The sequence below is a fragment of the Peromyscus maniculatus genome, chromosome 1 (assembly GCF_049852395.1).
Source record: "Peromyscus maniculatus bairdii isolate BWxNUB_F1_BW_parent chromosome 1, HU_Pman_BW_mat_3.1, whole genome shotgun sequence".
Classification (NCBI taxonomy): domain Eukaryota; kingdom Metazoa; phylum Chordata; class Mammalia; order Rodentia; family Cricetidae; genus Peromyscus; species Peromyscus maniculatus.
In genome coordinates this window covers 109229580-109243747 of record NC_134852.1, presented here as the reverse complement: position 1 = coordinate 109243747, position 14168 = coordinate 109229580, and the positions used below count along the sequence as shown (strand labels likewise).

At 38.2% G+C, this 14168-nt stretch overlaps 1 protein-coding gene across 26 annotated transcripts in view; it reads left to right on the top strand.

The window, feature by feature from the left end:
- Positions 1–14168, top strand: part of Emsy (EMSY transcriptional repressor, BRCA2 interacting) — a 75001-nt gene that overhangs the window by 41842 nt on the left and 18991 nt on the right. For all 26 annotated transcript variants that reach the window (XR_013043391.1, XR_013043392.1, XM_076547937.1 and 23 more), the window contains 3 exons: positions 4096–4232; positions 6984–7157; positions 7740–7938. Coding sequence is in view for 24 of the 26 variants with exons in the window: in XM_076547937.1 (XP_076404052.1) it covers positions 4096–4232; positions 6984–7157; positions 7740–7938 (510 nt within the window). In the remaining 2 variants the exon portion in view is untranslated. The remainder of the gene's footprint in view (positions 1–4095; positions 4233–6983; positions 7158–7739; positions 7939–14168) is intronic.

Genomic DNA, 14168 nt, shown 5'->3' with positions numbered 1-14168 from the left:
CATAGTATTCACACACATACCCCCCCCCCCTTGGGATGCCTAGCAAACACCTTGCCAGTGAGAAGCACTCCTCAGTACTCCTCTCCCCACCCCATTCAGCGTTATATTTTGAATCAGGCTCTTGCTGAGTTGCTCAGGCTGACCTAGAACTTGCAATCCTTTTGCTTTAGTCTCTGGAGTGGTGTAAGTTTACACCACCAAACCTGGCTATAATCGTTTTGATTTTTTTCACAATTTGTTGTTACTGTTGGAGACAGGATCTCATATATTTCAAGCTTGCCTCACACCAGCTGTATAGCCTGAGCTGTCTTTGAATTTGCAGTTCTTTTTTCTCTGTGGTTTACAAGCATCCCCTGCTACCCCCACCTCCAAAAAAAGAAAAGAATCTTTGGAATTCATCATCAGAGAGCCCATTGTGATCCAAATGTGATTGTTACTTGGTTCAATTTTATTTATTTATTTATTTTTACCCTTTTTAAGTATAGTGTCTGTTGGTAGGTTCTCTGAAATGCCAGATTCTATCTGGGGTACTGTGATACATAAACATGTACACAGGATTCAGTATGTGCCCTAAAAAAATGCTAAATGGGTCGGGAGGTTGTGGTGCACACCTTTAATTCTGGCACTCAGGAGGCAGAGGCAGGTGAATCTATTTGAGTTTGAGGCCAGCCTGGTCTACAGAATTCCAGGATAGCCTCATTGTAACACAGAGAAATACTGTCTTAAAAAACAAAAACAACAACAAAAATATTTGGAGCTGGAGAGATGGCTCATTGATTAAGAGCACTGGCTGCTCTTCAGAGGACCCAGTTTCAATTCCCAGCACCCACAATGGCAACTCTCACTGTAACTATTTCCAAGGTGACCCAACACTCTCACACAGACATACATGCAGGTAAAACACCAATGCACATAACAAAGATTTATGTGCTCCACTTAAAATATCCACAGAAGGCAGGTGTGGTGGCACACACCCTTTAATTCCCCGCACTTAGGAGGCAGAGGCAGGCAGATCTGAGTTCAAGGTTAGCCTGGTCTACAGAGTGAGTTTCAGGATAGCCAAGGCTACACAGAGAAATCCTGTCTTCAAAAACTGGGGGATAGCCGGGCGGTGGTGGCGCACGCCTTTAATCCCAGCACTCGGGAGGCAGAGCCAGGCGGATCTCTGTGAGTTCGAGGCCAGCCTGGGCTACCAAGTGAGTCCCAGGAAAGGCGCAAAGCTACACAGAGAAACCCTGTCTCGAAAAACCAAAAAAAAAAAAAAAAAAAAAAAACTGGGGGATGGCGGTAGGGATAGGAGTGTTGAGGGGGTGAGGAGAGAATGCTAAATGGACTACAGATGAAGCTCAGAGGTAGAACAGTTGCCTAGTATGAGCAAGGTCCTGGGCTTGATTCCTGGAACTACAAAAGAAAACAAAGTTTAAAAACCCAACTAAAGAAAAACAAGGATGCTAACTAGCTTCTGCAGGTTCCATTGTATTGTGGAAACTATAGATCCACTACTATGAAAGCCTAGCTTTGCATAGATTTCTCCTTAGGTGAAACATGCACACTGGAATTTCATGCATTTAGTACTAGTCATTCTAGAAAAGGATGGTGTTCCAGTTTATTAATATAATGTTATACTTATTATTTCCTGTTAGTCCTTTTTCTCCCATTTTGAATTATTGTCTCCCCCAACCCCCATTCATTAAACTGGTAGACTTTATTTATGACTGTCTCCTAAATTGATAAACCTTTATAATGGAAGGGGTAGATATTTTAGTACATATAAATAAATCCAGTTGCTAAGCAAGTTTTATCTTAAACATAAGTAGTGGGAAGCCTCATAGTTTGCTGTCAGTTTATGTTGCCTGTGAACAGGAGGAACTAATATTGTTAAATTGGTAGATTAAGGGCCTGAACCAGTGTAAGCTGCTATTTTTGTTTATTGGTTTTAATATTTGTTTTGAGGGATGGGGTACTGAGATCAGAGGACAGCTTGCATGAGTTGGTTCTCTCCTTCTACCCTGTGTGGCCTAAAGATTGAATTAGTCATCAAAGCATGGCGGGCAAGTGACTTAGCCTGCTGTGCCATCCTGTGAGCCCACATGGAGATTGTGACATTCAAGAGTGAAAGTTGAAACTAGATGTAGTGGGGATTGGGAATACTCTTTAAAATCAATTGAAGCTGTTTCAGATTCTTGATGTAAAAGGTTTCACTTAGGAGATTGGGTTTGGTGTGGACTATCAAAACTGTATGACAGAGAAGCTTGAGACGGAGAAACAGGGAGGAAGAGGAGAGCAGTGCTGACTGCGCTTGCATGGACACCATTATTTATCTGTTTGTTTGTATTTATTTTTTTACGTTTTATAAAATCTTCATTGACAAATAATTCACATAGTATACAATTTGCCTGTTCGCACAGTTTGATAGACCTTAGTCCAGCATCCTCATAGGCCCATGACAACATCACCACTTTCTATTTTAGAACATCGCTGTCTTCTATTTCATACGCACATATAATGTATGGTGATTACATTCCACCTTATTTTTTTTAAATGAACATAATATTTGCATTTGTAACAATTTTTAAGTTCACAATTCAGTGGCATGGATTATATTCATTTTTTAAAGAAGATATGTTACTGATATACTGAAATCATTCATAGATGTAATAAACAATTTCAAAGTAATTGCCACCCTCTGTGCTAAACACCGAGCCATCAGTGACAAGAAAAGGTCACATGTTGTCAGGTGCAGGGAGTCAAGACAAGGCAGGAATCCAAGGTTTGTGCCAGCTCTTCTAACTTGGACAGTTAGAATATAGAGCATAAATTTGGTAGTAGATAGATTTGATAGATGGGAGAGAAGCAGACTGTAGAGGAAAGGCCGCTAGATGTTTTTGTCAGTAGATTTATACACTTAGAAAGTAGATCTTTTATCTATCTTATAGAAAATTAGGTTTCATTACACCATTTTCAAACAAAAATTACTTGTGTTTCTTTACCCTCTTGTGTCCCATCCCTGTCCCTCCCTTTACCCTCCTACTCCCAGTAGTAGCCCCCTTTGCACTTTGATGTCCCATGTGACCTTTTGTTCTTCCCTCTGCCTTTCTTAACACCTGTTCATCCTCACAGCCCCTTATTTTCATGCATCTAGGATCCAAATTTGAGGGAGAGAATGAGATGCCTTTTTCTCTCAGACTGAATTACCTCATTTACATTATAAGGAAGTAGATCTTAATGACTGAAAACAATTTTACCCTGTCAGTCGACTTCCTCCTTGCAGTCTCTAGAGTTGTGCACACTCAGAAGCACATATTGACTGCCACTTGGGCTACACATCTGTGTTCACTTTTTTTTTAAATTCAGTTTGGTTTTCTAAGGTTAGGCTCTCACTCTACAGTATAAGCTGGTTTAGAACTCACAGCCCTCCTGCCTGGACCTCTCAAATGCTGGGATTACACACGTTCACTACTGTACACAACTGTCTTTTTGTACATCTTTTTGTACATTTTTTCTACAATTTAGTGAATCTTGATGTTTGCCTTTAATGTTCCTATTTTGAAGAGCTTTTCCATCATGCTGACCACATAAATTTAATAATTAGATTTGAGGGAAACACATGTCATAAGATTTTTGTTTATTTTTAGGAAAGAGTGTTGATAGGGAAATGGACAGTGATATTTTTAGATTTGGAATTTGGTGTGTAGGTCCTCAGATTTTCAAAAGAGGATTACTTTAAGACTCACTTCTTGCTGGGTATGGTGGTACATGCCTTTAATCCCAGCACTTGGGACTCGGAGTTAGAAGCAGGCAGATCTCTCTGGGTTCTAGGTCAGCCTGGTCTACATAGTGAATTCCAGGCCAGCTGGAAACCCTGTCTCAAAAACCTTAATAATAATTTTTTTTAAAAAGTACATTCTTAATATTTATCATTCTGGGGTGATTCAGAATTTACTATTCCAAGCCTTCTTTTTTGTCCTTAGGACCACATTCACGTCACCTAAAGGTGACATTGTTTAAACATATTACTTGTATACATCATAAACAGGATCAACCAAGTATCACTAGTCCTTAACTCAGGCCTCCTTTTCTTCCCACTTCTCTAAGGAACGACTACCAAAATCACTACAATCCCAATGACTTCCAAGCCCAATGTGATTGTTGTACAAAAGACTACAGGAAAAGGAACGACCATTCAAGGCCTCCCTGGCAAAAACGTTGTCACAACATTGCTAAATGCTGGAGTAAGTAAGACCTTGAACGCACTAAGTAATCCACTAAGCATTTTTTAAAAATTATTTATTTATTTTATGTTCTTTGGTGTTTTGCCTAGATGTATGTCTGTGTGAGGGTGCTGGATCCCCTGGAACCAAAGTTACAGACAGTTGTGAGCTGCCATGTGGTTGCTGGGAATTGAACCTGGGTCCTCTAGAAGAGCAGCCAGTGCTCTTAACTACTGAGCTATCTCTTCAGCCCTCCACTAAGCATTTTAAAGGCCATCTATACAAACATTTTTTTTTAAGAACATCAGAACCCCGTAGTGGATGGAACAGCTTGATTCTCTAGTGCTGTGATAGAATAACCTTTATCCATCATCAACTGATGACATTTTTCACAGTAATCTGAAAGCATGTTGCTCACAGCTGCTCATAGCAAGGTGGCTTGTGACCATGGTTTGAGTGCTTAGTTTCATTCAGATGGAGAATTCCACTGGCTTAGCTGCAGGAAGACTTGCAACAGTTTTATTCCTGCTTATGGCCGGTAGTAGATAAGCATTTGGTTTAGGCTAGACAAAGAAATATTTGAGTTTAAGATAAAATTGATAGATTGGGGTTTGTTACTTAAGGTTTGTTGCTTATTCCTCCCTCCATTTCCCCCATTTTATGCTCTAAAGGCAATTGTGAAGAGGCTGGAGTTAGACACATTTAGGCTTTGTGTCTTACTATTTTATTTGACCTTGGGTGGCTTATTTAACCACTGTAATCTTTTATTTCTTCATGTTTACATTGGGGGTGATGGTGGGTGTTTTGAAAGTGCTTAGAACAGTGTCTAACAACACATGAGAAGTTCTGTCATTGTTTTCTTACTGTTCTTGGTATTTAAGCACTCAGGCTACTTTTCTGACCTCACTAGAAGACAGAGATCTTTCATATAAGTAGATTATAAAAGCTTATGTATCACAGTCTTTTATAATGCTGAAAGTGGTCCACATTAGGGCTCTTTTGAATTTACATAGCAATTCAACAGGAAAGCCAGAATTCTGTAGTACTTGGATTTATAGCCGTGTGGTGGTAGCTCACACCTGTAATCCCAGCACTTGAGATGCAGAGGCAGGCAGATCTCTGTGAGTTCCAGGCCAACCTGGTCTGCAAAGCAAGTTCCAGGACAGCCAGAGTTGTTACCCAGAGAAACCCTGTCTTGGAACCCCGCCCCCCTCAAAGGGTATGTTATCTGCTACGAGAGATCTAGAGTCATGTGCGAATTTTGTCTAGTAGATGCTTGAACAGCAGTTTGGCAGGCAATGCTAGTAAACCGAATAGATATATCTATGGGACCATTGTTAGCAGCACACAGAACACGTGTTTACACTCCCCACCTGCATCCATGCAGGCCTACTACACATGAGAGGAACTTTCTCAGATGACATCCTGGTTTTGTTTGGGTCACAGTACTTGGAGAGGCTGTCAAGCCATTTACAGGTCAGCATGCCACATACTTGCAAACTGGTGGCTGTTGGAAGACAAATCAGAACTCTTTCTGGGAACACTGCTGCAAACAGTATGTGAGAGTTGAAATAACCACCTGATTGGAAACACTTTGTTTCCTTTTGATAATTGTAGCTGATAGTTAGGTTTATAATCTTCAGGCTCAGATTTAGATATGAATTCTCAATGGTTGCTTTTTTGACAGCTCACCTGGTTGCTTTCAGTTTACCAACTGCTCAGTTTGAAAAAAAAAGCTGCACGTCTATGATGATGATAGCTAAAAATTAAGAAAATCGCTAATGTGAAAACTGCTAACTCTTAATTTTATGAATTTTAATTTAAAATTATTGATAAAATTACTATATTTGAATTTAATTCAGTTAAATTCAAATAGAACTATGCTGAGATTAAAACTGTCATCAGAAAATGGTACTTCAGAAAAAACAAAGGGCGAGGATATGGATTAGTGGTAGAGCATTTACCTAGCATGTATGAAGCCTTGGGTTCGATTTCTAGCAACACACATACACCACACACACACACAGAGGGAGAGAGACAGACAAACAGAATAAAGCAGGTGAAAATTCAGAAAATGGTGAAAGGCTTGAATCTGTAATAGACTAAAGTGATATTAGTAACATACTAGTAAACCATGAGAAGTGCTTTATGTTTTCCCCCTTTCTTCCTGTAACCTTAGAAAGAATGTTAATTCTTTGCTCTTTTCATCTTCCCCATACTTCTTTTTATAGACATCCTGCTGTATACCTTTATAATTTCATATATGCTCGACTTATTTTGTATGTGTATGTTTATCTGCTGATATTCTGCACAGTTTTTTATTATGTAAATATTGACTTCAGGTATATTAAAAAGTGAAAATGAGTGTGGGAGATGACCTATAATTTCAGCTTTCAGACATAACAATTGTTAACATTTTAATATATGTTCTTCCAGACATTTGTTTTAATATATGTATTCTATGAATGGGATAGTAAAAGTTCTTAGATATTCTTAGATGTGGTCATTTTAAAAAACTTAACCAACAGAAATAATTTCATTTTTTTTTTTTTTTTGGCTAGAAAGTTGGTCAGATGACTTGTAATATTATTTCAACTTAGTCCAGGATTTTTTTAATCACTTAAGAAATCGTGTACTTTGTTGCATAATCTATAGTCCTTTTCCCATCCTGGCAAAATCTTTCTGTGCTTTTTCAGTAAGTGGACTGTTGTTTGTTTTTTTAATCATTTAACTGCGTATAAATATCTTAAATAATGATTGACTTCAATTTAGGGAGAAAAGACTCTTCAGACAGTGCCAACTGGAGCAAAGCCAGCAATCATTACTGCTACAAGACCCATCACCAAAATGATTGTAACACAGCCCAAAGGAATAGGTTCCACAGTCCAGCCGGCAGCTAAAATCATCCCAACAAAAATTGTCTATGGACAACAAGGGAAAACACAGGTATGCTGTAAGATATGCTAACTTTTCTTGGCTTTTGAATATTTAAAATTCTCAGGTAGAAATTTTCTTCCCTTTTCTTTCCTCCAGAAGACCAGAGTTTCATTCCATGTACCCACATTGGGAAGGTCACAACCATTTTTAACTCCAGCTGAAGAGGATTCAAAACCCTCTTCTGGCCTCTGAGGCACCATATGCATACACAGACACATTAAAAAAAAAGAAGGAAGAATCATAACTGTAGTAGTTTGGCATGTCCCATTTAAATTATTGTACATAGCTTAGCTCTAGTTCATCTGTGGATTAAATTAGTCTTTGGTAAGCAATACTGGGCCAAAAGCCTAATAATAAATATACATAATGGTAATTTCTGTGCCTGGAAAATGACCTCTAAGTTTAGCTTTTGTTGTTTGTTTCTTTTTGGGACAAGATTTCATTCTAGCCAAAGGTGTCTTTGAAGTCGAGGTAAACTTCCAGCCTCTCCCAAGTGCTGGGGTTATAGGCATAAACCACCATGCCTGGCTAGTTTAGCATTTAAATGGCATTCTGAAATTTCATCTGGGCATATTTCTGATTTTCTTCTAGGTTCTCATTAAACCCAAACCAGTGACATTTCAAGCTACAGTTGTTAGTGAACAAACAAGGCAACTGGTAACAGAAACGTTACAGCAAGCATCTAGGGTAGCAGAGGCCGGTAGTTCATCTGCTCAGGAAGGAAAAGAAGAACCCCAGGGTTATACAGATAGTAGTTCCTCTTCCACGGAGTCCTCCCAGAGTTCCCAAGGTAAGAATTACTGTACTTCTGATCACACAAATACTGATGACATCATGCCTCAGTTCTGAAGCAGCCATTACTTCTAGGGATTCCAAACCAAACTTGTATGCTGGTAGTTCTTTTGATTTGATTTGATTTTTTTTTTTCTTGTTTAGTAATTGAGCTGAGATTTTATTTTTGATATAGATTACCATTCTTACCTTGTGTCATATGTTCATCAAATCATTGATAGATTTTAGATGATGGTTTTTAATCAGGTAAGTAGTGTTGAGCTGGGCACAACTGTAGTTTCTAGATGGTAACTTTTGTGTTTTTCCTTTTTGGTTTGGGGGAAGTACAAGTATCCAAGAAAAGGAATGTGTTTTTCAAATTGATGATTGCTAAAATTTGAGAAAGAGTCAAGGTGGCCAGAGGTGAGCTGTAAGTGGGTGGCTGTAGTTTATGTTTGCTGTCCTTCCTAATTATGAAGAACATTGCCTTTAACTCTGAAAAGTATTCCAAATGGTAATCTGTAGTTATCCCATTTATTAGAAGGTGAACGCCACAGCAGGAGATAGTTTTCAATATTGTTGTCATTATGACATTTTACTAGGAAGTCTCTTACAATATACACTCAGGGTCTACTCTGAAGCTCTGAGACATTGTCTTCTATTCATGTTACTCAGTTATCCTGACTGCCCTTATTGGGTGCTACAAGCTGAGGATCCTGTCTGAAATACTTGGGATGAGAAGTGTCTTGATTTCAGATTTTGTATATGTGTGTTAGTGTTTGTGTGTGCATGTGTGTGTGTGAAAGAGAGGGCGGTGGAGAGAGGGAGAGAGACTTTACAGATGGGATCCAAGTCTAAACATGACATTCATGCATGTTTCATATAACCCTTATACACTTAGTCTGAGGTAAGGTTTTTGTTTTTGTTTTCCCTGCACCTGTGTTCTGACTGACTGTCATGTGAGGTCAGGTGTAGGATTTTCTGCTAGTAGTGTTACTTTGCTTAGAAAGTTTCACATCACGGAGCATTTTGGATTAGAGTCTTTAGCCTATGTTTATGGATTAGAGTCTTTAGCCTATGTTTATGTCTGTGCTTATGCACTCTGATGCATCTAAACACAAATGGTCTTCTCTTCCTTCTCCTTGCTGCTTCTATAGTAGCCTTAGTGGTATGCTGCTTTTTTTTTCTTTTTTAAGCACTGTTAGAAAGCACATTTTTTTTTCATATTATACACATTATTTTTAATCTTCAGTGATGCTTTCACATTCATTTTACATAGTTTACATTGCTGCATGTTATTTGTTGACAATTATTTGTCGGTTTGAACTATGTAGTAAGAATTGTGTTAGGCCCTATAAAGGTTGAGTAAAATACAGTTCTTGCCTTTTTTTTTTTTTTTTTTTTTTGCCCCCCTTAAAGATAGAGTTTTATAAAGCCCAATCTGGCTTCCAACTCTAGTCGTGAATTATCTTGAACTTCTGATCCTGCTTCCTTTATCTTCCAAGTGCTGGGATTACAGGTGTGCACCACCACACCTGGCTAATTGTTGTGCTGTAGGAGCTTAAAATTCAGACTAGGGGATTTTAAAAAAATTCATACTCAATTGCAGCATAAAAATTTTCATTAAGAGTGAACAAAATTATGCCAAAGGCTAAAAGCCCATATTCCAAGAAAATGAGTAACATTCATTCACAAAGCAAGTAGAATTTAAAATGGTCTTTGAAAGCTTGTTAATTTAAAAAATAAGCTGTTGATTTTGGTTAACAATATAGTACTTACTTCAGAAAGTGGATAGTTTTCCTCAACCTGCTATCAGGGATAGTAATATTTTACAAATCATTTTACAAATATTTTATCTTTCTGCTGATTGTAAATCAGTATGTAAACTGTTTACAGTATGTGACTCTTATTAGCAGTCATTCCTGTTTGCTTATATTTTATTCTATTTGCTCAATTGGTGGTTTCATTTTTCTAAATTTGATTCTTTATGTGTATGAGTGTTTTGCCTTCATGTATGTTTGTGCACCACTGTGCCTGCCTGGCTCTGGAAGGGGCTGAGAGGGCATCAGATCTTCAGGGACTAGTGTTACAAACAGTTGTGAGCTTCCATGTGGCTGCTGGGAATCAAACCCAGACCCTCTGAAAGACTAGCCAGTGTTCTTAACCACTGAGCCGTCTCTCCAGCTCTGGTTTTATTTTTGTATTGTATTTTTGGTTCTGAGGATGAAACCTGTAGCCTTATACGTGGCTAAACATACACTCTGCCACTGAACAATGCCCACAGCCTTGCATTTTTGCTTTTGTGTATAGTTTCTTTTCTGTTGTACCCATTGTATGTGTGTACAATTTTAGAGGTTTGTAGCCTTTAGTTGAGAGTAGTTACAGGTACCAAGTTCTTTTACCTCTAAATTACATTTTTAGGTGTCTATTTGTTATGGGTTGTCCTTTTTACAGCTAAATTACCATTATCAAAGTCAAGAAATGTAATTTCATTAATAGTATTATTTTTTTTTTTTTGGTTTTTCGAGACAGGGTTTCTCTGTGTAGCTTTGCGCCTTTCCTGGAGCTCGCTTGGTAGCCCAGGCTGGCCTCGAACTCACAGAGATCCGCCTGGCTCTGCCTCCCAAGTGCTGGGATTAAAGGCGTGCGCCACCACCGCCCGGCCTCATTAATAGTATTATTATCTAATTTATAATTCATGTAGACATACTACCAATTGATAAGTGATGTTCTTGATTGCTTTTCTCCTAGTCACATTTCAACTCAGGGTCACACATTATACTCAACTATATTATATGCAGCTATCACAATATTGCCATCATCTTCCTTTTCTTTTTCCTCCTCCTCCTCCTCCTGTCACTGTGTAACCCTGACTAGCCTGGAACTTGTTATGTAGACCAGGCTGGCCATAAACTAAAAATACCTGCCTGCCTCTTCCTCCTGAGTGCTTGGATTAAACGTCTTGCCTTCCTTTTTAGTTTTTTGAGATAGGATTTCATTTTGTAGCCGAGGCTAGCCTGAAACTCATGGAGATCTTTTTGCCTCAGCCTCTCAAGTACTGGCATTAAATGTGTGAACCATCACTTCTAATACCATCATCATTCTTTATTCTCTTTTCCCCTTTGACTGTGACATTTGAAGAGTTTAGATGAGTTATTTTGTAGACTCTTCTTCAACTAGGTTTTGTCTGATTTGATTCAGTAGGAATTGCACAGGTAGATGTTTCTCGGCTTCATCAGGAGATGCATAAATGTCCATTTGCCACATTGATGAGTGAACAGTAGTCACTCAGGATGATTGCTTCTAATTTTCTCTACTGTGAAGTTAACCTATTCCTCTATGAGATTAATAGTGATTTGGGAGGAGGTACTCTGAGACCATAAATATAGCGTTTCTCATTAATCACTTACCCACGTTTTAGCATCCTTTTCAAGGGTTTTTCCTGTATGTGCTCTGGAATAAGGGTGCTTTATTTCAGGAGAATGCCTTGATTCCATTTGTAGTTTCTAAGGTTCCTTCTTGGTATATCCACCCCCACAAAGAGACATCTAGGCCCCATATCTAATTCCTGAACTGTCTCTTCACAGGTAGAGTAGAAAGCCTTGGTCATCTTCCTGATTTGAGACTTGGCCACCCTGGCAGGGTCCATCACACCTTATTATAACTTCTGATATTGCTTTTTAAATGTTAATCACTTTGTTTTGTACTTTTTATTATTATTTTTATATTTTATATTTATTATCTGTTAGTGTCTCAAGGATAATAATAACCAGGGAATGATTAAGCTTCATGCTTATAAACTTATTTTAATTGCCTCATTCCAAACCATTGTTCCACCTCTGTAGTTTCTCCTAACCATGGAGGAGCTTTAGACTGTTGCTCGGATCCTGATAGACAGTGAGTTAATCAAGACTGTTAGATCAAAGACATTTTCCTAGGTCACTCATGAAAATCACACCATATGTTTTCTGAAGCTACTGTGCCTTTTCTCCCCTTCCTACATGGTCCTTCTGTTTTTTTCCTTTCTTATAAAGGGTAGCCTTATTGATTTTTCAGATTTTTTTAAAAAGTATTTTTTTTTTCATTTATATCCAGCTTTATCTCTAAAAGTTTTTTTCTTTCTTTCTTTTTTTTGGGGGTGGGGTGGAGTTTTGTTTTGTTATTTTGTGAGGAGGTTTCAAGACAGGGTTTCTTTGTGTAGCCCTGGCTGTTCTGGAACTCATTCTGTAAACCAGGCTGGCCTGAGAGATCTGCCTGCCTATGTCTCCTAAGTGCTGGGATCAAAGGCATGTGCCATCACTTCCTATTTAAAAGGTTTTAAGGTGGATTAAATAAAGATTATATTAAGCAAACCAACAGAGAACTAGGAGAAGAGATTTAAAGAAACTGACCATGAGGCAAATGTGAAAACCAATGTCATAAAGACATTGTTTCAATTCAGAACTCAGTTTTTGGCAGCATTTTTCCTGAAGATTCATGATCTTAGGAGGTCAGAGTGAAGATGATTTAAAAAAAAAAATACACAGGTTGTACAAAATACTCTTTTTGAAGAATTTCATTGGCTAATTTATTTGGTAATATATATTGTTTAAGATGAAAACTAGGAGCAGGGCAGTGGTGGTGCACACCTTTAACCCCAGCACTCGGGAGGCAGAGCCAGGTGGATCTCTGTGAGTTCGAGGCCAGCCTGGTCTACAGAGTGAGATCCAGGACAGGAACCAAAACTACACAGAGAAACCCTGTCTCAAAAAAACAAAAACAACAACAACAAAAAAAAAGGATGAAAACTAGGATATAATATATATATAATATATATATATATATATATTATATAAAATGTTCCTCAGTGTTTTTGACTACAGAACTCTTTTTGTAGAAAAATTTGTATAATTGATGTTTTCTAGAACATTGGGGCAGTGCTTCAGAGAGAAGGTTTATATTGTAACATAGAAGGATTCTAGATAACAGTGTAGAAGAGATGGCTTAGGGAGGTAAGACATCTGGGAATCATTTTCTGTGAGGAAAGATTGGTGGGGATGAGTTGGCTTGGAGTGGTCTGGGAACTGTTAGACATGTTGAGGTCTGTGATATAGATGAAAGTGAATTGGCCTTTGTGGATATGTGGACAGACAATAGTACTGTTGTAGAAATCGCAGGAAGATCTATTTCTACTTTCCGTAAGAAAACTGTGTATCATAGTTGTACAAGCAGAAATGAAAAGAAACTGTTAGAAAGCAGTGGGTTTTCTGATGATATTTGCATGTGGGAGTCGTGTAGGGTGGATGATAACATTGACCTTTAAGTTCTCTTCTAACTGAGAGGTCTTGAGAGTATGAAAGTATGATAGAGACAATTTATGATAAAGGCAGGAAGTAGTCTTCCATAGAGATTCTTGGGTTTGCCTTTGAATATAATATTAAAGTATGTATTTCTGATACCTAACATGTAGTAGACATCCAATAAATAAATGTTAAGTAACCTAGAAGGAAAATCTGCAGCAGGCCACTATCCTTGAGAAGTATGAAAATCTAGTTCTAGACATGCCAATACACTGTAGACCACATTTTCATGTTCAGATGTCAGAAGGCTGGACACCTGAATGCACATTGCAGAAACAGGTAGTAATAGTCAAATCAGACTACTAGTGTCATGCGATCAAATAACCCTTAAGTCTGAGCCTAAGCCAGAAGAGTAGAAGAGGGGGAGACCATGAAGAGTTTACACCTAGGTTCACACTTATACTTTCTATCATAACTGTTGGGGTTGCTTTCAGATACTTGGTGATCGTCAGCTGCTCTGTATGGACAGAAAGAGATGGCACAGTCTCCCAGTCTCTTTGGGTTAGTTTTATTTGAAGAGATGTTATTTGGTTAGCTCTTTTGAAGAGAAATTTGTTATCCTTTTCCACCTTATCTTTACATAGTCCCTATTCTGAATATTCAGTGTATCTCAGAGTTGGGTTGCAGAGACTCTCTTTGCCTATATCATCCATGAGAATTTGTTTTTGAGACAGAGGCCCGGATAATCTAAAACTATATGGCCCAGATTATATGGCATCCAATCTGTGCTCATCCTGGGTGCTTAGATTATAGGTTTGTAGGCATACTATTCTGTCCCACCTGCCAGCTACCAAATAACCACATGGAGACTTCTTATTAATTATAAAAGCTCAGCCAATAGCTTAGGCTTGTTACTAACAAGCTCTTACAATTAAAATTAACCCATATTTATTAGTCTAATGTTGCCACA